This window comes from Notamacropus eugenii, chromosome 6 (genome assembly GCF_028372415.1).
Source record: "Notamacropus eugenii isolate mMacEug1 chromosome 6, mMacEug1.pri_v2, whole genome shotgun sequence".
In the NCBI taxonomy this organism is placed as follows: Eukaryota; Metazoa; Chordata; class Mammalia; order Diprotodontia; family Macropodidae; genus Notamacropus; species Notamacropus eugenii.
Genome location: NC_092877.1, coordinates 365,286,315 through 365,312,436, shown reverse-complemented (window position 1 = coordinate 365,312,436; position 26,122 = coordinate 365,286,315). Strand labels below are relative to the sequence as shown.

General features: G+C 40.2%; 2 protein-coding genes across 3 annotated transcripts in view; one reads left to right on the top strand and one right to left on the bottom strand.

Annotated features, from left to right (window-relative positions):
- The first annotated feature begins 1,396 nt into the window (after window positions 1-1,396).
- Window positions 1,397-25,016, top strand: IL12A (interleukin 12A). 2 transcript variants are annotated; one of them, XM_072618610.1, is made up of 6 exons: window positions 1,397-1,732; window positions 2,869-3,008; window positions 5,386-5,499; window positions 5,602-5,643; window positions 5,738-5,881; window positions 7,432-8,230. In XM_072618610.1, the coding sequence occupies exons 1-6, from the start codon at window positions 1,702-1,704 to the stop codon at window positions 7,588-7,590; spliced, it is 630 nt and encodes a 209-aa protein (XP_072474711.1). In that variant the 5' UTR covers window positions 1,397-1,701; the 3' UTR covers window positions 7,591-8,230. The 2 variants fall into 2 exon arrangements, with proteins under 2 accessions (XP_072474711.1, XP_072474712.1); XM_072618611.1 differs by lacking the exon at window positions 7,432-8,230 and adding an exon at window positions 24,879-25,016 and having other exon boundaries at window positions 1,608-1,732.
- The window catches only part of LOC140510187 (uncharacterized), a 54,207-nt gene continuing 46,227 nt past the window's right edge, over window positions 18,143-26,122 (bottom strand). The window contains exons 16-17 of the mRNA XM_072618609.1: window positions 23,477-23,746; window positions 18,143-19,732 (exon numbers count right to left, since the gene is read on the bottom strand). Coding sequence (XP_072474710.1) covers window positions 19,719-19,732; window positions 23,477-23,746 — 284 coding nt within the window. The 3' untranslated portion in view covers window positions 18,143-19,718. The remainder of the gene's footprint in view (window positions 19,733-23,476; window positions 23,747-26,122) is intronic.

The following is a 26,122-nucleotide window of genomic DNA, read 5'->3' as shown; positions in this document are numbered from 1 at the left end:
CTTCCTTATTTCTGGACGCTTGGCCTCTCCTGCCACTCTCCAAGAGTAAATGGCAGAAAAGAGGCTGACCTGCATTGGGGAAGGGAATTTCCTCATCTAGGAGTTCCCTATTCCAATGACAACACAGTTCCAGCCCCTCCCTAACCCTTGCTTCTTTCATGCAAACCCAAGTCACTTTGTTCTGACTCACGCATTACACTTGTGGGGCCGCTAGGTAGCGCCACAGTGCGCAGAGCGGGGCCTGGAGTCAGGAAAACTCATCTGCCTGAGTTCAGATCTGACCTCAGACACTTATTTGCGGTGACCCTGGGCAAGTCAGCTTAACCCTGTTTTGCCTCTGTTTCTTGGATCTTTGCCAAGAAAACTCCAGATGGGGAACAGAGGAGTCTCAGCTAAGCGACACATTCACATCAACGATTCATCTCGAACCCCTACTTGTTATTGTATCAGACAATTGCCTCCCTCATCTCGGGTTGGTGGTGTTGATTTTTGTGAGCCGAAGCCTCACTATTTGCATTCATGCCTACTGAATTTCCTCCCAGAAGCCTGTGGGAGATCTTTGTGGATCTTTGTTCTACAGCCTAAACATGTTACAGTGGGAAATCACCAAAGCAGTCCCTGACCCTTCTGTGACAACACAGTGCTCTGACTGCCGCCTCTCCCTGGCACGTAGTGAGGCCACAAGATCAGTGGTCCAGAACTGGCAAAAAAAAATGTGTTGGTCTAATGGGTAAAAACCTGCTCTTAACTTTGTCCTGGATCCCCTTGGGCATTCTGGTGCTGCCTTGATCAGAACCCTTTCTAAGAAAAAATGTTTTTAAGTGTATAAAATACACAGGATTACAGGGGTAATTACATTGTAATTACAATGTAATTACCAATTACATTGAAATACAGTTATCAAAATATTTGATTTTAAAAAAGTTCATTGACACTCCCCCCCCTTAAGAACCTAATGAAATTCAATGAGAGGTTCTCATAGATTTGATCATAGAGAAAATCATCGATTTAAAGGGTCTCAGAGGGCACCAACCCCCTCGAAACTGAGGCTAAGGAGGGCTGCTGGTCTCCCCAAAGTCACACACAGCTAGTAAGAAATTTGTAGCCAGGTCTTCTAGCCCCACGGCCTGCTAATGCTTGAGAGCCTGGACAGACCAGAAAAACCAGGAGTCCAGTTGCTTGCGGCTCATGACACTCGTAGCTGTGCGTCCTCGGGCAAGTGCCTTGCCCTCTCTGGGCTCAGTTTTCCGGTGTCCGCCTGTGCCAGGTACCCCAACCCCCACCCTCGGGGTGTGCTTTCGGTTTTGCCCGGGGGAGGCAGCGGTGGATCCCGGGCTGGCTGCGGGACGCGATCCGAGGGGCGGGACGGGGCGGGGCGGGGCGGAGGTGGGTGACCAGAGCCAAGCTAGGTCTCGGGATGAGTGGGATGGGCGGCCCGGGGACTTAATCCGAAAGAGAACACAGCTCCGCCGTCTCTACGTGAGACCGAGAGGCTGATGTAGAGAAAGACGGAGTTTGGAAGAGACAGACAGAAAGAAAGAAAGAAGAGGGAGGGGGAGAGAAGAGTCCGGGGCCCCAGGGGACCCAGGAAAGTCCCAACAGTCGATATAAAAAGGGACACCCCCTGTCCACCTTCCACCCAGGTCCCACCTGCGCTGCAGCTCCCAGTACAGCCCCACCAGTCACCACTGCGCTCCTGTCATGGGCCCTCGCCGCGACACTAGCCTCCAACGTGAGTAACACTTTGGAGCAGCTTCTCCTCGCCCTACTCTGCAGCTACCGGCCACAGCCTAGGGATAGGAGGCGGTAAAGGGGACGGAGAGCGCCGGCGCGGAGGGGATGGGGAGATGCGATTTGGGAGAGACTCCAGTCTTTTGGCAGAAGCGGGGTGTGGTAATGGGCCCCAGTGGAGCTGGAATAGGGCCGACCTGAGTTCCAATGTCACAATTTAGTACCTGTATGAGCTTGGGTACCTCGTTGAGTCATTTTCTTTATCTGTTAAAGGAGGGAAGGGGGTTGATGAATGGTACGGTAGGGAGTATGATGAATTGGTAGTGAGACAGCGTGGATTCAAATCCCAACTCTGCTACTTAACTTGGCCAAGTCACTTAATGTCTCTGGGCCTCAGTTTACCCAACTGCAAAATGAGGGAAATGGGATTTAATGAGCTCTTTCTCTGTGATCATATGATAAAGAAAAAGATTGGTAGATCCGGAGTCTGAAGCTGTAAGTTCAAATCTCTGCTCCGTTCTTTTGTTTAACAACAACATTTCCCCATCCCACCCCGCCTCAGGCTTCAGTTCCCTCCTGTGGAAACTGAGAGGGTTGAATCTGATGACCTTTAAGAACCTTTCCCAGCCTAGGACTGAATGTCTCCTGTAATTAGATGAGCACCTTGCAAATCCTTTGGGTGGAGAGCCCAAGGACGAAGAAAGACCACAGGACTGAAGTGACCTCACTCAAATTCTTGGCTTGCCACGTGGTGTCAGTGCCTACTGGAATGCTACCCTCTTAACAGGGGAAGCATACAGCAAAGAATCTTTCTCTTTTTAGGGTAGGGGAGAAAGTAGAGAGGGAAGGGAAGATGGGCTAGAAATCAGGCAGAGCATACAGGAGGTGATCTGATGGATGGGCAGGCTGGACTGGGAGAGCAGTGGGAAAATAGGTCACAGGAGCCAGGGCAAACATCTACTGCTGCAACTGATCGGCTTGGGGATGGGGGTGGTGGCGAAGGGAAGGAAGCAGTAAATAAGGCTTGAGAGAGCTGGGGCCCAAGACAAGGAAAGTAAGATGTGCTGTTGATCCAAATGCCTAGTACCTCCCAGAGAGGAGCAAAGGATAGCTTGAGATAAGTACCCTTTCTTCCAGTTATCTTCCTCATGGCAACTGGCCTCAGCCAAGTCATCTGGGCCAAGAACCTTCCTATGACCCATCCTGAACCCAGCATGCACCTGTGTCTCCAAGGCTCCAAGAACCTCTTGGAGGCTGTAAGCAACACTCTTCAAAAGGTAAAGCAAAGTTTCTTTTCCTCTGTGATATTTTAGGATCTTGTAGGTTTTAAATGCACTTCTCTTAACTTGTCAGAGCCTAAATGGGTCAAAATAATTTTTAAAGTTTTAAATTTTTTCAACTAAAAAACATTTCCTTTCTCTTTTTCCCTAGCCTACCTGGGGGGGGGGGGGGGGGCGGAAGGGAAGGAAAACCAAAATAATGTGCATAGTTAAGGAAAACACACTACCACGCTGACCATGTCAAAAATGTCCACAGATGTCTCATTCTGCTCCCTAAGTCCATCATCTTTCTGCTGGGATATGGGTTACTTCCTCATCGCTCCTCTGAAATTGTAGTTGGTCTTTATGATCACAGTTCTTAAGTCTTTCAAAGTTGTGTGTCTAGAAAGCTATCAGCAGGCAGTGGCCCCACTCTGGAAAGAGTGATTAGTCAATTGGCTAACTATCATAAAAGGAAAGATGGGGAAATAGCACTGATCCATTAATTGTGTGCTTAAGAATTGCCCTGAAATTGACCAAGAGAAGGGTGCTACTGAATTTGCATTGTCATTGTGGAAGCGGCAGACAAGGGTGTCTGCGGTGTCTTGTGGTCAGTGACAACATGGATAGCTAATTCAGAGCAGAAATTCTCTTTTGCCCTGTCACCTTGACATGCATGGTCCTTCCCTGCTGATAGCACTTACACATCAGAGCTTTGAACCGGGAAATCTCGAAAATGAAGTGGGCTTGTTTTTCCCAAGTTCGAATATATCTGAAAAGGATCAGGACATAGTGAATTGAGAACCTTAGAGCCCCAGCAACTCTCTAAAAAGGGTCTTAGAAACTCTCAAATTAGCGATTTGTAGCCATGCAGCTATGGAGGGAATTTCTATACAATTAAATCATACAGCCTCCCATCTGCCACCCCCATACACAAACTCCCTACCTTATTTCCTGCTCTTGGCAACATCTGGATTTCTCATTTTAAAATACAAAAGCAAACAATATCTTTCTGGAAATGTTCAATCTAGTCCATGTTGCAGAAGTGACATTTCCATATGCGTCCCAGACACTGTATTAAAACTTTTCTTGAGTGTTTTCTTGCTGCTTATTATATAAATACCTTTCCATCTGTCTGAATTCCATGCCATAAGGCCCCTTTCAACCCAGGCTTTCTCTTTTAAGGTTTCCTAGTGTGCCACCAAGTGAAGCGTCACTGAGTTCAATCTTGATTAAAAATAACGGTAGCTAACATTTACATAGCACTTATGTGTCAAGCACTTTACAGTTATCTCATTTGATTATCACAACTACTGTGAGAGGTAGACACTATTATTCCCATTTTATTGATGGGGAAATTAAGGTAAACAGAGGTTAAGTGACTTGTCCAGGATCACATAGCTAGGAAGTATCCAAGGCTGGATTAGAACTCAGGTCTTCCTGACTCCTGGTTCAGTGTTTCAACCATTGTGCCACATAAGCTGTCTACCAGTAATGCTAACCAACCTAAGAAATAGCATTTCAAAAAAAATATGTTTTGATTGGTTATATTATATATTGTTTTAGTTTTCTCAAAATTCAATCAGGACAAGCCATTTTCTTTCCATTTAAGAGGAAAATATGTTCTAAATGAAAGAGTTGTTACTTCATACCAAGTAACAGTAACCGGGGTTGAAAAACCTCTGGTCTTTAGTGTCAGGTTGGTCTTAGCATTCATCTTGTCAAACTCACTGGACCAAAGTGCCAATGTTACTCATGGCTATCTATGTTGCAAAGATTGAGAAACAGTGTGTCTTTAAAGAGGAAGCAGTTGATTTCTTCTTTTTTGATATAAAACTCCTGAACGTGCCATCTTTAAGGCTCTTCTCAGCTCTAAACGTATGATTCTATGAACACTTGTACTCTGATCCCATGAAGTCACAAATGAATTGCCAATCTGCTTTGCTGGAAGGAATTTCCATAGCCGAAGTCCCTATATACTTGAAATCATAGGTCAAAACAAACAAAAAAAATTACAGTAACCTTATTGTTTCCTTCTTTGAAAGTCACACTTGAAAAAAGACTGGGAGTGGTGAGAGTTATTTGCTCCAAGCAAGTATCACAGAAGTGTACTAATCAGAATTGTTTGTTGAAATGATTTATGGTGTTTGTATAATAGAAAACATGTCACTGAAGGAACCGTGTCCAAAGTGGGGGGAGCAAAGGGAGGTATACATGATTGAAATGAAATACTGTCTTCTTGTGGTTGAACAAAATTTTGAACAGGACAGGAGGATGGAAGTAAGGGCAGCCATATCTGTCCCAAGCTGACCTACCATGATCTCTAACACTCCAGTGAAATTCACCAGTTGGGCTATTTGAGAAGCTGATGTATCTGGTGCCTTTATTTCTACAGGCAAGACAAAAACTTGAACTGTACTCTTGTTCTTTGGAAGAAATTGATTATGAAGATATCACTGAAGTCAGAACCAACACAGTGAGGGACTGCTTACCTCCAGAATTAACCAAGGTAGAAATGACATTTGTCTTTTGTTTTCCTCTTCAAAAGAATTTCATTTCTAACCCCCTAAGGCAAAATTTGATCACTATCATCTGATTTCTCTGATTCTAGAATGCAAGTTGCCTGGTTTCCAGAAAGACACCTTGCATTAAGGTAAAACAGGAAACTCTCCCCTGTTGTGATTTTTTTTAAAGCTCTTGGTGAATTTCTGTGTTTCCTTAAACCTTATATTATGTATGCCCTGCAGAACTGTTGCCTTAAAGGCATCTATGAGGATCTGGAGACCTATAAAGCTGAGTTTAATGTGATCAAAGAAACTCTTGCAAAGGACCCTACAAGACAGATTTCTCTGGACCAAAATATGTTGGCTGCTATTGATGAGATGATGCAGGTAAAAAAAAAAAATTTATTGTTGGTGTTTACCTACTTGTCAGGCCATATAATATTTGTATTATATGTCATCCAGTCAAAAACATTCATTAAGCATGTATTAAATGACTGCTAGGTGCCAGACATTGTGGTAAGCTCTGGGGATACAAAGAAAAGTGAAAGACAGTCTCTTGGTGTCCAGGAGCATACAGAAAATATGAGAATAGGGATCCTCTCACCCTACCCATGAGTTTTTATTGAATGATACCCAGCTGTGCTCAGCATAGTAGTAGATAGGAAGAAAGTACTTCAAATGTCCTGTCTTCATAAGATTCAGTCCAGTGTTCTTGTTCAGTCATTTTTCAGTCAGACTGTACATAGCCCCACTGGGGTTTTCTTAGCAAAGATACTACAGTGGTTTGCCATTTCCTTCTCCCTCTCATTTTACAAATGAAGAAACTGAGCCAAACAAGGTGAAGTGACTTGCCCAGGGTCACACAGTTAGTATCTGAAGTCACATTTGAACTCAGGAAGAGGAGTCGAAGCTTGGCACTCTGTGAACTATGGTGCCACCTAGTTGTGTGGGAGGGAGTACAACTTGTAAACAGATAAGATGACAGAGTATTACAAAGGAAATCACATTGGCTGTGGAATGAGAGAAGCTGGGTTAGAATCTGATCTCTGAAACAATCTGTGCAACCATAGGCAAGTCATGCAACCTGTGACCCAGCATTTACTAAGTCCTTGCTCTGTGCTAGACCCTGGGAATACAAAGACAAAACCAACTCTCTCATCTTGGTCTCCTCCCATTTGAGTGTGAGCTTGAAGAGGAGGATTGCCTTCCTTTGTATCCTGGCACACAGTAGACACTTAATAAATGCTTTTTGACTTGACTTGACTTAGGAAAACACAAGGTATATAAAAATCCATTTCAAATGGGAGAAAGAGCTAACCCTGGGGAAGAACTGAATGGAGAATCATCAATGATAGGAGATTGCTAAGATAGACAGTTCTGATCAATTACATGAATCAATTACAATTCCAAAGCAAGCACAATTTTTTAATGAAACACATATAAAAATAATCGAGAATTGCAGTAGATGCCACCTTCATTGGATTGTTCCTTTGCAGAACCCAGTTCCCAGGTGAAGGTTTCCAAATGACCTTTCAAAGTTCTCTAATGGTCCTTATCCCTGGGTAATGCCTTCTCTTCAGCCTGGCCATCTGGTTGGAAGTCAATTGAGGGACTAAGCTTGGTATTTGGGAAGTCAATGGGAAGGCAGAATAGTATGGGGGAAAGGCAGTGGCTTAGAAGTCAGGGTACCTAGGTTGAAAATTTGGTTTCTGCCACTTCTATGGGTATGACCTTGAGCAAGTCAATTCTTTTTTTCTTGACTTTATATATAAAATGAGAAGAGTTAGACTAGATGACCTCTTCAGCCCTGTTCAATTCTAGATCTGTGATAGGTCAGAGAATCTGAACTGAGCACTGACTTCTCCCATTTCTTCTGGTGGACTTGTTTTCATTTTGGAATGTGTTCTATATGTCATGCTCTATCCTTACTGTCTTAGGCCCTGAATTTCAACAGTGAAAACGTGCCTCTGGCCTCTTCACCCAAAGAACCTGACTTTTATAAAACTAAAGTCAAGCTCTGCATCCTCCTTCATGCTTTTAGAATCCGGGCTGTGACCATCAATAGAATGATGAACTACCTGACTGCTTCTTCCTAAAGGCTTCATCACCCAATGGTTTCAGGTCTTTGGGATAAAGCAAAGCATAGATCCTAAAGACCATCACCACCATGGACATTCCTGTGAAATTTCCATGAGATGTTGACCAATAGCAATTTTTATTGGGAATAGGTTGGGGAACTAGGGGTGGGATTGGCTGGGTTCTATTTCATCTTGCTTAAGTTATTCTATTTATATTACCCTTGTTTACATTCTCCATGGTACAGTCCATGAAGGACATGGTCTTTCTCAATATGAACCATTCATTTGATCAATGTTCTTCACTAAGTTTACAATGGGTGGCATCATCTTGGTTTTCTTGACCAAAATTACCAATGACTATGAATGTTTTGACTAAACATCTTCCTCTTTCTCTTACTCTGATAGGGAAAAAAAGTATTTATAAGCTATTTCTGTACCTAAATGTTGTCTGAAATATGGAACACTTGAATGTATTCAAAAATATTTATTCAGAAATATTTATTCAGAAATGTTTATTTATGCCTTTTTTAATTGTTGTGGAAGCATGTTGAAAAGTAACTTATATTTATTTATATTTATTCAAGTATTTATTATCTAATTTGAGACACTGTCTTGTGAATTTTGTTCTTATATGAATAAAGTTTTGATGATACAGAGATTATGGTGTCCCATGCTTTGAAGCCACAGAATATCACAAGAAGGAGATTTTCTTTTTGTGGGATTTGGACTTGTGATTTTAAAGGTGTAGGGGCCTCCCTTTGTGAAAACCCCCTCCATCAATGCAGATCAGAAATTCACCTGTAATGGATAAGCCTTGAGAGTTTGTTGGGGCCCTAATAGTCATAAAGTCACCTATGACCTTATGACTTGAACCCAGATCTTCCTTATTCCATTCTCCATTCTGCCTCTCAACCAGAATAATTTTTATTTTTTGGCGGGGGGAACCAGACCTGAGATTTCATTGGCATAAGAAACTCCCTTCAAGGAAACGTCCTCCACCAATGCTAGTTAACACCTACTCCGTAACTTGTAGAGCCATGGAGAGTTGCTCGAGAGCACTGAGAGGTTCAGTGATTGGCTTAGGGTCACAGAGCTGGTAGGTGTCAGAAGTGGGATTCTGGTTCTCTCCATTACTCCACCCTGCCTCTCTCACTAGAAAGGTGTTAGAAAGAGAGCGGGTGAATACTAGCATGAGGATGATGCTTTACTTTGTGCTGGAGGGAAGCTTGGAATTGCTGGAAGCTCTTTGCGTTTTTCCGGATGCTCCTAATCCCCTCACTCTCCTATTGCACTCACCCTCATCGGTAGAACTACAGATTGGAAGTCCAGTGTGGAAGTGGTAAAAAAGCAAATTAAGGTTAGAAAAGCTTCCTAACGACTAGAGTTGTCCAAACACACCTCATGGTGAAGTGAGTTTGATGATGGCTGGAAGTGGGGTGTGAGACCCCCACAAAACACCAGGGTACCAGAGGCAGGTCACTTGGAGAAGAACTCACAGACTCAAGCATTGTTGAGGTCAAGGTAAAGATTTATTACGCTTTTCAGCGGGCAAGAATTCTTAGGGAACCTGCAACCTTAGAGGGGTACAGGTAAAGTTTATATAGGATATTCTCTGGTGAAACATGTGCCAAATATGCTAACTAGGTGTTTTGGAGTGGGATTAGGGAGTGGTTAAGGAGTGGTCAGTTCTTAAAGGAACATGCACTTCTGATATCTAGTGTGCAGGTATTTTACCCAAAGTTCATCGGGAAATAGCCCAAGATGGGGGCTACCTGGAGCTGTGGTTTTATGCCTGAAACATCCCTAAGTCAACTAGTGATCAAGGCTGGCTCAGAAATACCAGGTTGCTCTCATCAATGTCTTGTTAGACAAGATAAATGTAAGGGAATATAGATATGTCTAAGTCTAGGATACATATGATTGGTCAGTGAGTAGTAAATGTCATTATGACTCAGTGCACAGCCCGTTCAGCCAGTACACAGCTGGTTCAAACTAATAAGTTCTATAGGTCCAGCTGACTGCTGTAGCAGGAAGGAAGATAACAGTTGTTGCTGGGCTGACTGTGTCCTGGGGCTTGGGAGAAACTGCCTGGGATAGTGTTTTGAGGCCAGGGAGAAAAGTGATTTTTAAAGAGAAATGTGATTTTAGAATTGGGCCCTAAGCACATATACCCCATCAGGTTCCTCCTCACTGAAGGCTTTCCAATTGGAGAACTTTTCTAAGTTTAGAAAATATTCTTAATTTAGGTGTGAGTTGAACTGGATGGTGGCCAAGCCCCTTCCAACCCCAAAGATTTAGTTTCGAGACTGATGGTCATGGTTTTGACTTGCCATCACCCACAAATATTCCACTTCCATGTTCATGAACTCTTAAGTTCTCCTGTCTGATCTGTCATCATTCAACCTCTCCCTGGGCTATGAAACCTCAAACCTTCTTCATGCTCACTGTGACAGCCAGTGCCATGAGCTCTCTGTTCTTTCCCAGGTCTTCACCATTTCACTAGCTTTGCTCTTCTCCCTTACTTCTCTTGACCCCTTGGTGAACCAGTTAAAACTCTACACTGTCCTCTTCTATCTAGTCCCTTGCACCTTAGCCTATCAAAGATCTTGCCTTTTTAAGCCTTAGCCTTGGATTATTCCTACTATCCACTGTTTTCACTCCTACTGGTACTGCTGAACAATGCTGGAGAAAATTGTTAAACCCATCTGGGTTCAATTTAAATTTGTTACATAATCCCATTTGGGCCCTCACTGCTCCCTAATTAATTTACTAGTTAATTAGCTATGAAACAGTGGATAGAACACCAAAGTTAGGAAGTTAGGAGTTAGGAAGACCTGAGGTCAAATCTGAACTCAAGCATTTACTAGCTCTGTGACTCTGGGCAAGTCATTCAACCATGATTGCCTCAGTTTCCTCATCTGTAAAATGAACTGGAGAAGGAAGTGGCAAACCACTGCAGCATAGGGTCACAAAGATTCAGACGCAACTGAAAAATGACTATACAACAACAATGAACTTACTCTCCTACTCACCATAGTAGTTTTTCCAAACTTTTTCTTCCCTCCTAAATGTTTCATGGCTCCTCCTCTTCCCACATGCTCAGCTAAGAACCCTGTCTCATATTTCACTTTTAAAAAATTAAAGCTATTTACCTAGAAGTTCCTCTTCTCTCCTCTTGCGCCTTGTCCCAAATCACTGAGATACCTTCTGCCACTATCTCCTCTTTCCTCCCGGTCTCACAAGAAGAGTTGGCCCTCCTCTTTTCCAAAGTCAACCTCTCTTCCTGGACAGGTGAGTCCATTTCATCTTATCTTTTCCAGCTGACCAGTCTCCTTATCCTCACCATTCTCACTTTTCTTTATTTTCTCCATGTCTACTGGTGGTTTCCCTACTGCCCACACACACACTCATGTCTGCCCTATCTTCACAAAATCCTCAAATGATCAGTCCATCTCCATTAACTTAAATCTGCTGCTTTTCTGTGATCTAATGAGTTAGTGAGTGACCTAGCCAAAAGTAAGCAATGTTAGCTTGGCATGAGCTATATTTGATTAAACCATGTCAGCTCTTTGGGATCACTACTTCCTTTTCCTCTTTGCTAACAACCCATCCCTTTAACAAAATATTCTGGGATTTTGCCAGAAAATCAAGGTTAAGTTCATTGACCTATATTTTGGATGTTCCACTGTCTTCTTTTTTAATATTTAGGTTTTTTAAAATATATGTAAACAAAATTTTTTAACATTTGTTTCTTTAAATTTTAGTTCTAAATTCTCTCCCACCCTGCCTTCCCCCCTCCTTGAGAAGGTAGGCATTTTGAAATAGATTATTCTAATACATTTTCATAATCTTTTTTTTAAATTAGTACAATTGTCTTTCTTCAATCCTACAGTATCTTTCCCATTAATAAGTGCTTGTTGCCTGCCTGACTTTTCCAAGATCCCTCAGAGATGGCTGGTAGCATCACATTTGCCAGTGCTTCCAATCCCCAAGGCTGGAGTTCTTCAGGCCACCTGAACTCATCAAGGACAGCTAGATGTTCTCTTGGCATCCCCTTCTCTAGTTTGAGTAGCAGCCCCCTATTAACCATCATTCTTCTGTCCTTTCCAGTTCCATGGTCATTTTTCTTGGCAGAGCAAACAAGCAAACTATAAATTGAGCAGCCATTCTGTCTCTGCTGCTAATTATCATCCATCCTGAGAAATACCACTATCTTTTTTTATTTTTTAAAAAATTTCCCCAATTACATCTTGCATAAAACCATGCTTTGGGAGGTTCTTGGTTTTTCTCGCTATTCTAAGCTGTAACTCTCCTGAAACTATTCTTATTAGGTGGTAAGATGATTTCTTATTCAGCTTTACTTACAAAACCTTGCTTCCATCTTGTGTGTGGGTCTTTACAGAAAAAAAAGAAAAGCCATATTGGTTGGCATATTCTCAGTCAATTCATATCAATGTGTTTAGATCATGTCCAACTTTCTCTCCTCAGTAGAATCATTTTTCTTGGCATCTTCAGAATTTCACTTTTGAGAGTTTCTGTTTCTCCTGGCCTGACTTACCCTACAGAATTTTAGTCCATAAGGTCCTACCTATCTTACCTCTGAATCCTTTGAAATCCATTTTCTCAAAATCAAGGGTACATGACTAGATTTCCTCTCATTCTCTATCACAAACTCTAAGATGAAATGTTCCCTTCTCAAAGTTCCCATCATTCCCACCCCATCAACTAGTTCAAGCCCATTCATTGAGAGTGGGTCAAGACTAGCATTCCCCCTTGTTGGCTTCTCCACCTATCGAAGGATGAAATTAGCATGGAAAACAAATGGAGCATTTATTAGCTGCTCTACATTTGGAAGAGATCCAGCAGTTGTCTGATTAGCCAGTCTTTTAACATTATCTTTCCCATCATGTGCCATGCTCGATATTTGTCTCCCACAGTCCTCATTCTTTCCCTCTTTATGTGTAAATAGTCTGCAGAAATCTCCAATGACAAGTATTCTGTTTCATTTCTGCCTCCATTGACCTCCACCATGCTTCAGTCCTGAATTTCTTCATGACTATACCTTCTTAAGGTTTATGACCACCATTCCCCTTCCCCTCCCTCCAACCATAACCTAGCTTGTTTCTTCTGAAGGAGCAACATCCTTCCAGAGCCATGTTCCAGTCATGGGGCCATCCAACCAAGTCTCAGTGAGAGACTTGTACTCCTTCCTCTCCTCTGTCTTTTAGAACCTTTTGTTTTCTTGAAAGCAAAGCTCAAGTTCTACCTCTTAAATGAGGCCTTTCCAAATCCTTCCATTGGCTACTACTATCTCCCCCAGATAGAAGCCCACACTCACTCCTTAGTGAGGCCCAACCATATTAAAATGTGTTGGGGAAATATTTAACAAAATCAATCAAAATCCAATCGAATGTAAATAATGTTCACATATGGTTTGCTAAGTCAATAGGCGACTGAGGGGTCCTTATTATACTTTGGTGGCCCTATCTCTGCTTGATTGTTACAGTAATGATCTAGGCCTTCCATAATTATGTAAGTTGGCATTTGGGATGTGGAACATGGACTGATGTGGAAACTGAGGTGCAAAAAAAGGAAGTGATTTGTACACAATCATCCAGGTATTAATTAATACCTTATTTACTTAATTGAATTGAGTTGAATCTAGGTCCCCCTTTTGTTTGGCATATGCTAAGAATAAATGAGGAAAACTGCATTACATTTCCAATGCTGGGCTAAATAAACTAATTTTTGAAGGAAAAACATCAAAGTAATAATTTTAAAGAAAGTAATGTTTTAATGTTAAATAATGTCTTGAAGAAAAACATTTCCCACTTAGAATTAAAGTGGTTAAAAATTCAAAATCGCACATTTTCTTGTTTCATTCCAAAGTAATTATCAGTATTTGTTGTTGAACAAAAGATCCAGAATCCATGAGCTTATTGTTTTGGTTAAATAAAATAATGTAAATTCTATTTGGGCAATGGTTGTCCTTCAAATACAACATGACACCACCACCCACTCCCAACTCCCTTAATTGGAGATGATTCCCCTCCCAATAATTTACTTTGAATCATAGGTTTAGAGCTGTAAGGGAACTTAGAAGTTAAAACCCCTCTGCAGGTTAACTTATAAAAGCAAAATAACTAATTATTTTGAAGCCATAGGATGGAAGGAACATGGTTATCATGAATCATAAGATCATAGATATAGGACTGGAAGAGATTTTAGAGGTCCTCAGGCACAATCCCCTTATTTTATAGATGAGGAAACTGAAGCCCATATAAATTATACAAAGTTACATGGGTAGTAAATGCTTGAGTCAGGATTTGAGTCTAGGACCCTTGTCTCCAAAGCCCATATTCCTTCCATTAGTACCTTGCTGCCTTTGACTTATCTGGCACTTAAGGAGCTGCTTCAGGCAAATGCAGGTAAAAATGCCTTCCTCAGACTAACACAATCAGTATTAGAGGAGTATGTGAACTTATGTCTTCTGACTGCAACTCTATTTCCACTTTGCCAATCAAGTCATTGGAAGAAGTTGCTTAAATGATTGTTTAAATTCCTTCAATCCTCCAAAGATCTAGGATTCCATTGGTGTGAGCTTTTCCTCCACCAATAGAGATCTCAGTCCTTTCATACCTTAGCTTAGTAGGTCTTCATGAGCTGATGTGGCTGAAAATGTCATTGCCCTGTGGCCAACTTCATGATAAGTCTATCAGACGAGAGGTACATCATCAGTTGTAGGATCTCTGACTCAGGGACAAAGTATGATGAGCAGAAGTTTTCATTTCTCCTAGTCAAGCTTCAACCAGAGTCATCTCCCCTCTGGGAAGACTTTGCTCTAGTTTAGACTAAATTTATTTAACTGAAACCCATCCTGCTTTAAGGGCTGTAGGATTACAGTCATTGGTCATGACAGAAGTGTAAATTGGATAACTTTGGATGAGTCATTTCCCACCCCTATGCCTACAGGTTACTTAGCTATAAAATCAGAGGGTTGGACTCAAGATTTTTCTCTGCTCTGACATCTTGAGCCAATCCAGACATCCAAACACAGCATGAGTATTTCCTTCCAGAAGCAGAACCACCATCAGACCATCTTGAGCTTCTGCTTATGAGATGGGAATGAGGGACCCTCCTTTGAACTTAATGCCCATGATTACAGTGGTAAATCCCTCAATATCCCGCCAGGATGAGACCTGTTAGTAAATGATTTGACATATTTAAATGGGTATTTAGCCCCAAAGAGAGATTTCCAGCTATGGGGACCATAAACCATACCAACTGTTGAAATCTGAGCTCTCCCTAGGGGACACTTCATTTTATTTTATTATGATGATTCTTTTAAATCAGCAAGCCCTGTGGTCTCCTAATGAGAAAATGGACTGAAAACTTACAACCTCATGAAAAAGCAAGAAGGAAGCATTTTGTTTCTCGTTGGATACAGCAAGCAACTTCACAGAGCACACTCCCTGCTGTGGTGGGGAGAGACCAATCAGCAAGCTCCACTTTGGAGGGCCAGCTATCCATCAGCCTGTTTATAATTAGTAAATACGTGCTCTGGGACACATAGGAGAGAAGGCTGCATTTGGGAGACGTTATAAGAGGATAAGAACTCACTGTTTGACCAAAAGCTCTGGGAAAACTGGATAACAGAGTGGCAGAAACTGGGTATAGATCAATGCCTGACACTGTACACAAGAATAAAGTCCAAATGGACACATGATCCAGGTATAAAGACTGATACTATAAACAAATTAGGGGAGCAAGGAATAGTGTATTTGTCAGATTTATGGAGAATGGAGAAATTTTTACCAAACAAGAGATAGAGAACATTACGAAGTGCAAAATGGATAATTTTTTATTACACTAAATTGAAAAATTTTTGCACAAACAAATCCAATGCAACCAAGATTAGGAGGGAAGCAGAAAACTGGGAAAGAATTTTTGGAACTAGTATCTGTGATAAAGGCCTCATTTCTAAAATATATAGTGAACTGAGTCAAAAGTACAAGAATACAAGTCATTCTCCAACTGATAAATGGTCAAAGGATATGAACAGGGAATTTCAGAGGAAGAAATTAAAGCTATCCATAATCATAAGAAAAAATGCTCTAAATCACTACTGATTAGAGATGCAAATCAAAACAACTCTAAGGTACCACATCACACCTATCAGATTGTCTAACATGACGAAACAGGAAGATGATAAATGTTGGAGAAGATGTGGGAGAGTTGGAACACTAATTCATTGTTGGTGGAGCTGTGAGCTGATCCAATCATTCTGGAGAGCAATTTGGAACTATACCCAAAGGGCTATAAAAATGTGCATACCTTTTGACCCAGCAATATCGCTTCTGGGACTCTATCCCAAAGAGATCATAGAAATGGGAAAGAGTCCCACATGTACAAAAATATTTATAGCAGCTCTCTTTGTGGTGGCCAAAAGCTGGAAATCAAGAGGATGCCCATCAATTGGGGAATGACTGAACAAGTTATGGTATATGAATGTAATGGAATACCAATGTGCTATGAGAAACGATGAACAGGAAGACTTCAGAGAAGCCTGGAAAGACTCATATGAACTGATGCCATGTGAAAGGAGCAGAACCAAGAGAACTTTGTACACAGCAACAACCACAGTGTGTGAAGAATTTTTCTGGTACACTTAGTACTTCATTGCAATACAAAGACTTAAAAAAATTCCCAATAGACCCTTGAAGTAAAATGCCTTCCACATTCAGAGAAAGAACTATGGAACTGGATTGCAGAATGAAGCAGACAATTTTCTTTTGTATTATGTTTTATTTTGTATGGTTTCTCCCATTCATTTTAATTTTTCTATGCAACATGACTAAGGTGAAAATGTATTTAATAGGAATGCATGTGTAGAACTTATATAAGATTGTACACTGTCTCAGGAAGGGAGTGGGGAGGGAAGGGAGAAGGAGGAGAAGGGAGAGGAAGAAAATCTAAGATATATGGAAATGAGGGTAGAACACTGAAAACAAATAAAATAATTTAATTTAAAAAAAAACAGGATTCTATGCCACTTTTAACTGTCAGAGGATCTGCCTGGAATTAAGCTAGGAAAAGCAACTCATCATCAAAGAAATCCCAGGATAAGGGAAGTTGAAATAACCTTAGGGGTCACCTAGTGCATGGGGCTCTTAATTTCTTTGGTGACATGGAGTCCTTTGGAGGTCAATCTGGTGAAGCCTAGTTGCTCTCCAAATAATATTTTCACATGCATTAAATGCCACATAAGAAACTATATTGAAATACTATTTCAGCATTTCAATATTGAAAACTATATTGAAATCAAAATGTATATTTTTAATGTTCATGGAACACAGATTAAGAAAGCCTGAATCTATGCTAATTTACCACCACCACCCCAACACACACACACCCTCCATTCTACAGAAAAACTCAGGCCCAGAAAAGGAAGTGAATGAATAAATTAGGAACCATTAAGTTCTGACTTTTTATCTATAACTTTAGAGTTTACAAAAAGCTCATTCCAAACCTGCTTCTATTTGATCCTCACAGATAATGGAGGGGGGGGAGGAGAAGCAGTTGCTGAGTATCAGCCCCATTTTATAGTTGAAAGAATTACAGAATGTCAGATGTGGAAAGAGCCCAAGTTATAGGGGCCAAGTCATACTGACCTGAGAATCCTAGAATTATAAAGATTTAAAAATAATAATAAATTTAGAAAGGATCCTCACAGGTGTTCTAGTCCAACCCCCTTAATTTTACCTCACACAAATGGTTATCTTCATCTGAAGACCTCCAGCGAAAGGGACCGTACTGCCTCAAAGGCAGCTCCTTCCACCTCTGAACATCAATAATTATTAAGAAAATGTTCCTTCCACGCACTTTCAGCCATTACTCCTAATTCTGACCAGTGGAACCAAGCAATTCATATTAAAGTTGGTCTTCGATGTTTTGTTATATTTTGTTTTTTAAGTGATCATAGTTTTAAGTATTAATAACAAAGTATGAAAGATGAGGTGCCTTAGTAGATTGAGTGTCAAGGGCCTGAATTCAAATACTATATTTAAATCTATATCTATTTGATTGCTTACTGTCTCAGGGAGGGAGGGATAGAATTTGAAATTCAAACCTTTTTTTCAAAAATGTTTAGTGTTAACATCTAATTAGGGAAAAAAATAAGATATCATATATCAAAAAACAAGAAACTGGTCCTGACACTTGTAGCCTGTGTGCTCTTGGTTAAGTCATTAAACCTCGGTATCCCCAAACAGTGCTTTAACATAATAAAGTCATTGCCCATTCACATTGAGAGAGGTCATTTCCTCAAACACAAGGGGGTCCATATGCCAATAAAATCACAGATCTCAACAGGGCATATTATCTGAGGGTCAGGAAAAGTTAAGTGATTTTCCTCACTGTCATTTAACCTGGTCTCTCCAGACTCCAAATCTGCATTCCTCTGAAACATACCTCATGCTGTTTCTCATTAATAACAAAGCAGAATACAAGAGAACACCACCAAGACACCAAAACATCAGATCAGCATAAAAATATACAGAAAGACAAACACTTTTGTATATACGCAGGTTTATTTTTTTTTCCTCTCCATCCACTGACAAATAGAAGCAGATAAAAAATGGTGGAAATTATTACATTATCTCATTCTGCAAAGGCTCACTGAAATGAACATTTTATTTATTAAAAAAATTTATAAAAAAACAAAATTAAAATTAAACTAAGCCCATTCATGTAGTTTAAAAAACCTACTCTCCCCTACCCCCATCCTTGTTTTCTAAGCTATATCACATATAAAAAAGAAACTCATAGAGATTCCAGATGATTCCTGAATATTAAAAATAATCCTGACCGACAGGCAAGAATTGTTTTTTGAACAAGCAAGAGTGTTACCTTTAATAGTGTATTAAACACTGTATGTCAAAGTTGTATTTCACTTCTGTTGAGGTCCGTTTATCATCGGTCTTCATTTTTCCCAGTTCTATACAGACCAAAGACCTCCTCGTCATTCCTCTTTCTCATACATGACCGTAGATTGTACAACTGTTCAACACAGCCAACATTTCAATCCTCACTCTCCCCCCAAATAAACCGGATTCAGGGAGTTTACAATAATAGCACATAAAAGAACAAGTCAATAACCAAAGAGAACCAATGTGGCCTATAATTCCTTGGGGAAAGTCTTCCACAAGAAGAGATAACAATTTTTCCTTGACTCTGCTGAGGGCTCAGCATCTTGCCCCTGGCAAGGCAGGAATCTCAATTTGAAAGTTAAGTAACTGTAGTGGTTGGCTTGTATGCACACCCATTGGAAATATACAGCCTGAAATTCTTTGACAGCAGAAAATCATGTTTTCAGTTTGTGCTCGGCACCTGCATGGTCATGAAGGTAGAAGGAAGTTCTGTTCCTTTCCATTCACCCTGAGTGAGGATTAACATGATTCAACAGCTTAAAGAAAGTAGGCTATCTGCTATCCAATTGATCCCAAGGCACAGCCCTGGTACAGATGAAGATGAATTCTCATAGGAAAAATTCACTTGCCTCCAAGGTGAAGAAATCCCAGGACAAACAAGAGAGTATGTGCCGGTGTGCATGTGTGTAGATGTGTATGTCAGGTTCTGTATTAAATAAAAGAAGGAAGGTGCGTTTTATATTTATGCCAATAGGAAAGCTAACTGAAATAAACACAAAGAACATGTCCACCACTTTCGGCTAAACAGGTTTCAAATGCCTGATGCAGATTTCATTGTTCACAGTTACCCTAAGAAAAATGATCACGTTTCACCTGCAGCTAAAAGGTCAACGTTGTTCAAGCACCACGGAAGATCTAAGCACATGCTACATTGATTTGGGGAAAGAAGGGAGAAAGAAGGAGAAAAGAAGAATATTCTCAACATTCTAGGATTCTCCCTCCTCCCCTGCTCTCCTCACATTTTCTGGCTCAGTTTATCTTCCATTTTTCCTCAGCTTTATTTGACCTGGAAAACACGGTTATCCTTGAAACTCCATGACAGCTTGATCACCGCCTTGTAATCTCAAAGCTGCATCAACTCATGGACGCTTGGAATGGTCTGAACTCTTTAGAAAGTTTCCTGAGGTTTCTGTCTTTGTAGGTGCTCTTCCAAGACCTCTACTCCATGAAACCTGTGAGCAAAGAAAGACACATGCATGTGAGAGAAAGGAAATAGAGCTGTGTCATTAGATTATGAGATCCTTGAGGACAGGGACTTGTCTTTTGCCTCTTTGGGTATTCAAAACACTTAGCCCAGAGGTGCTTAATGAATGTTTATTGATGGATTGACTGAAAGAAGTGGTAAATATAAGAAATTGACTAAACTATCAGAAGACACTGTGAAAAGGTCTTTGTTGTTGTTCAATCATTTCAGTTAGTCATGCCTGACTCTTTACGACCCCCATTGGGGTTTTCTTGGCAAAGATACTGGCATGGTTTGCCATTTCCTTCTCCAATTCATTTTATAGGTGAGGAAACTGAGGCAAAAAAAGGGGTAAGCAATTTGCCCAGGGTACCAGGTGAATTAACAGAACCAGGTCAAACATATGTATAATAATATAGATGAAAGAACAGCAGCAGGAAGTCCAACTCTGAGTGACTGTCAAGAGTCCAATTTCCCATGTCCTTCCCTCCTTCAACATGTCTCTTCCCTCTCAGCAGCGAGGTGTGAGCATATAGGGATACCGTGGTGCCTGCACCAGAAGTGTTCACCGTCTTGGCTAATTTTGCCCACTGATTTTTATCAGTTACAAGGGAAGGTTCGAGGCTGCTGGGGATATACCTGGGAATGGATATGCTTTCAATGCCAAGTCAGCCAAGGGACCTCCCCTATTAGTGCACAGCAGCCCCTTCTCTGCAATGGGAAGTTGCCTGACCTGCTCAGAGGAGGCATAACCTCCCAGACAGTCCTCTCCCTAGCATTTAAGGCCCCTAACAACCTGTCCTCTTCCACCTTACAAACTTCCTGCTGTCTCCTCCTCTTCCACACCTTCTGTAACCCACTGATACCTGCTCACTCTCTGCTCTTTGCTAATGACACCACATCCCCTAGCATGTCATCATATCTCTGATGGCATGGTCTTCTTTGGCAACAAAGGATGAACACAACATCCCCTACCTCCTTGCATTTGCTCCCACTGACCCCCACTTCTAAAAGGTTCCTCTTGACATCCTTGTGTCCTTCCATGAATTAGCTCAAGCGCTTTTTCTTCCAGAAGCTTTCCCCCTCCTCTAAGCTTACCTCCCATTACCACTTAGTGACATGTTTCTTCCATTAGCATGGAAGCACCTGGAAGGCAGGGATTGGTTTTGTGGTTGTCTTCTTAGTATCTTCCGGTGCTTGGCCCTAGTGCTTAAATACTTAGTGACCAATTAATGGATGAATTGATTATCTCAGAAGTGCTTTCTAAAACAAGTTTATATTCTGGATCCCTTGGGCAGTCAGCCTACTGAAGCCTTTGCACCTCTTCTCAGAAGCATATTTTAAATGCATAAAATATAATACAAAGGATTACAAAGGAATTTAATTACATTGAAATGTAATATTATCAAGATATTATTTTTAATGCCCTCCCCACCCCAACCTATGTGTAACCCAAGGCAAGGAACAGCTTCTTGGTGCCCCAGGCAAGTTACTAACTTGCAGAAGAGATAGAGGTAAGTCCTTCTATTCAAAGATGACCCTTCACTGAAGAACCCACAGGCAAAAATTCAAAAAAGAAAAAATGAGGTAACAAACATGTCTGTACACACATGTATACATACATGCACACATACATAATCAATTCAGAATGAGTGTTTTTTTGGAGGAAAAGGAAGAGAAATCTATCCAAAATTCCAAATCAAACCCATCCCCTTGGTTTATGATGTGAAAAGACCTCTGCATTCCCCAAGTTCCATCACTACCAGGCTATTCTCAATTTACTTGGTGCCCAAGGATGAAATAACAAAAGGACGAGCCAGATGATTCTAATTTCATCCATCACACCAAAGATGAAGGAAATAGAAGAAGGTGCAATGTGGTACCCACCATATAGTCCTGAAACATTTGCTTGGTTTCCTAATGTAACTCACAAAACAATAAGCAAGGGGAAGAGCACTTTTTGGTCTGTCTTGATCTCAAAGAGTAATTAGTCTAAATCTTTCACTCTATCATACAAATGACTTAGGGAAAACATGATGAATCTATCCTTGGAAACCAAAGGTAGATCTTTTTTGTTATCTTGGACTATTTTGACAGCTAGTTTGGGGAAGCCTGTGGACATCTTCTCAGAGTTATATTTTTAAATACTTAAAACACACACAAATTAGAATTTATACATAGGTATACATGTGTGCATGCGTGCACTTATATGTGTATGTATGTATGTATGTGACATTTTTAAAACCCAAGTTTCAAAACCCTGGTTAAGAAGACCTGATTAAGAGTCATGGTATCAGGGGCTGACTGTTGGCATCCTACCACATTATACTATCAGTTCCCCCTCTTTTTCTCCTTTCTTCCTGTAGTTAAAAAAGTTAAACAACAAAAATTCATTTATTAAATAAATGTCATGTTTCCTGATTTCACAAATATCTACCCTGCTAATAAAACAGAAGGAAGTAAAGAGCTCACCAACTATGTGGTTGTATAGCACTGTCTATACAACAGCTTCTATAGCAACAATGATCATTTTATTTGAAAGTCCCTGATCTTTCTAGAATTGACCGGAAGCCTATTTGTCAGGGACAAGCATGATGAGGTATTCTGCTCTGGCTGGTAAAAAGACAGTATATTGATCTCAATTACAAGCAGGATCTAGGACACTGACATTAGTTCTGAAACACTCTGTGCCATATAAGAGCTTATTCATCTCATTAATATGATTATTGAGGTTATTATCTTCATTGGTAACAAATCTAAAGAGTGCAAAGGATTTTATCAATTAATGTCGACTTTTTTGCATTTTGAAATTTGTTCTAACATTGTAATAAATTCTTTAGTAGAATAAACGATGAGCTAATATACAGATGGATGAGTAGATAGAGCATGCATTAAGCATTTATGATTTGTCAGGCTGGGATACATGCTGAAGTTACAAATATAAGCAAAAAAAAGATAGTCTATACCTTCAAGGAGTTTTACATGGTAGTGGAAGAGGACAACATTTAAAATGGCAAGGCTGGCAGAGAGGTCCTGAGCATGAGGGGTAGTCTCAAGAATGCAGTGAACATTGCTTGGGAGCCTCACTAATCAGCAAAGTGGGCCAAGGCATCTCCCAAGTGAGAAAATGATGGGCAGTGAGGTGGAGAAATCCAGAAAGTGAGGAATAAAACTGTTTTTAATGAAAAGTCAGGGATATTTTTAATGAAAAAGGGGAAGAGGATGGAGCTGCATTAAGTTCATAATCTACAGACCAGAGGAATTAGGAAAGTGTAACCAACACAAATACATGTGTGTGTGTGCGCACATATATGTATAAGTATACGCATGTATGTATATAACCCAGCAGTATGTTGTGTCCTACAGAACCAGTAATGCTTAATCAAAGAGGTCACATCTTTGACTAAAGTACAGTTATCCTTTCCACATCACAACTTTCTCCATCGCAATTTTGATATATATTGCGGGTCAGCATAATAAATTAAATGGGAATTTGGGAAGAGTTTTGAAGTAGCCTTAGGTGACACAGAAAAAGCATAGAAACTCAGAAATGCATAAAATATGTGTGTAATATTGTATAATATCAACATATTTTATCTTTTAATACTAGAATTATTCAGACTTCTTCTCTGGTACAAAGGAAAGGCCAAAAAATGTTATATGGATTTTCTAGATCACCATGGAACCATGCCCCTAACTCCCGCAATGTGGAAGAGATAGCTTTTCCACATACCTTTCAGGACATCATGGACCTCAATGGAAGCATCGCTTTCCAAGCAGTTGTACAGATTCTTGGCTGTTGCATTCTTCCGTTCCCTCTCCTGCCATTTCTTCAGCATTCTGAACTTGCAAACTGTAATGTCTTCACAATTTTCCTGAATGGCATCAATGTCAGCAATTTCTAATCCCAAGTTGGCAATGCCAAGTTGAATCCACTCTTTCCCAAATTTCCTAGCAAGAGTCATCAATTGCTTATCTGATAGTGCCTCCTTCTTGATGGGATCTAAAAACAGAGAAGACTTTTAGCAATTGGTTCTGACTGTAGTCTGATCGCTTATAACCATTTATAATGAAAACAGACTCCCCTAACGTCAGTCAATAAACATTTACTAAGTTCCTACTGTGTGCCAGGCATTGTGCCAAGAGCTGGGGATGCTAAGAAAGTCAAAAGTCAGTTCCAGCCTTGAATGAGCTTCCAGGCTAATGCAGAGATTCCCAAAGTGGGTGATACCACCCCCTGGGGCGCACTGGAACAACTGAGAGGAAGGGGGCAGTAGTAGCCTCAAATGCAATTGGGGGACATTGAATAAAAATAAGAAGGCAGTGGAAGCATAAGGAGAGAAAGGAAGAAAATTTTGAAAAACAATGGGTACATATTTCATTTGTTGTGTAACAGTTAAGATCATAGTGATTACATTATTTTCCAAATAAACACATAAAATGCAAGATCAGTGGTGAAGTGTGCTGACAGGTCTTAACAAACAAGTGTTGGCAGATGAGCATGTTGTACATTGTCAGCAAGTCCAGCATGCATCGGCAGGAATATGTCCATGTAATAATTTATTTACAATACAATACTATACAGTTACATGACCCAATACTGCCTCATTAAAATTCAATGCAGGAAAAACCTACAAATTTGCAACAAATTATTAAATTTAAGATGCATCACTTTAAAAATATTTTATATATTTTTTGAAATGTCACAAATTTTTTTTAAAAACTGTTAAAGGGTTAAAGAAAGTAGATTCTTAAGGGAGTGCTGAGTAATTTTTTTAAAGGGTGAGGCTGGACAAATAAGTTTGGGAACCTCTGGTCTAATGGATGAAATAACATGCAAACAAGATGTAAACAAGACAAGTAAGAAATAATCAACAGAGGAAAAACCCTCAGATTAAATGGGAATGGGGAAAAGGACACTATCAAATACTTTCATTGTGCTACAGTGAGAAAAGCAGTAGACTGGGAGTGAGGAGTGCCTCTGATACTAGCAGTAAAACCATTTTCTTGCCCTCAATTTCTTCATATGTAAAATGGGGCAATAACAGCACCCACTTCATAATGTTACTGTAGGGATAAAACAAGATAACTGCAAACTGTGAAGCACCAGAGAAACATTGGCTGGTATTTTTTAGACTCCACAGAATCTTGGCTCACCAACCTGTATATTGAAGTAATAGGAAGATAGAAGAATGGACTGAGAGCTGGCAGATCATCCATTTTCCACATTTTATAGTCAAGGAAACTGAAATCGAGCAAGATTAAATGACTTGCCCAAGGTAATCAATGAATAAACATTTAGCAAGTATCAACCACATGCAAACAAAAATATAAAAAAGAAAACTCTTTACAGTATAAATAGGAAGTAATTAACATAGGGAAGGCACTGCGATTAAGAGGAGCTGGGGAAGGCTTCCTAACAGAAGATGGGATTTTAGTCGGGACTTAAAAGAAGTCAGGAAGGTTAGAAAGTAGGGTAGAGGAGGAAGAGAGTTCTGTACATGTGGGAAAACCAGTGAGAATGCCCAGAGCTGATAATATAATAAAAATAACAATTCTACCTAAATTAATTTTCATATTCAGTGCCATGCCAATCAAATTACCAAAGATTATTTTATAGAGCTAGAAAAATAATAACAATTCATCTAGAAGAATAAAAGTTTCAGAATATCATGGGAATTAATGAAAAGAAATGCAAGGGAAGGTGGTCTAGCCATATTAAATCTAAAAGTGTTCTATAAAGTAGCAATCACCAGAACTACTTGGTACTGGCTAAGAAACACAGTAGTGGATCAGTGGAATAGGTTAGGCATGCAAGATGCAGAAATCAATAACTAAAGTAATCTATGGTTTGATAAACCCAAAGACTCCTGTTTCTGGGATAAGAACTCACTACCAGTATAGCAGAAACTAGGTACAGACCAGCATTTTACACCATATACCAAGATAAGGTCAAAATGGATACACAATTTAGACATAAAGGGTATAACTATAAGCAAATTAAGAGAGCAAGCAATAGTTTACCCATCAGATCTATGAAGAAGGGATGAATTTATGACCAAACAAGGGATAGAGACCATTATGAAATGCAAAAATGGAAAATTCTGATTACAATTAAAAAGTTTTTGCATAAACAAAGCCAATGCAACCAAGATTAGAAGAGAAGCAGAAAGCTGGGAAATAATTTTACAGGCAATGTCTCTGATAAAGAGTTCATTTCTAAAATGCATAGAGAACTGAGTCAAATTTATAAGAATACAAGTCATTCTCCAATTGATAAATAGCAAAGGATATAAACAGGCAGTTTTCAGATGAAAAAATTAAAGCTCTCTATAGTCATGTGAAAAAAAGTGTTCTAAATCACTATTGAGTAGAGAGA

Excerpts from the sequence above, each read along its gene's own strand:
- IL12A (XM_072618610.1), top strand. The coding sequence starts at position 1,702 with ATGGGCCCTCGCCGCGACACTAGCCTCCAAC. Across the intron at positions 1,733-2,868 it reads CCGCGACACTAGCCTCCAAC|TTATCTTCCTCATGGCAACT; the intron begins GTGAGTAACACT and ends CCTTTCTTCCAG. Across the intron at positions 5,644-5,737 it reads GAAAGACACCTTGCATTAAG|AACTGTTGCCTTAAAGGCAT; the intron begins GTAAAACAGGAA and ends TATGCCCTGCAG.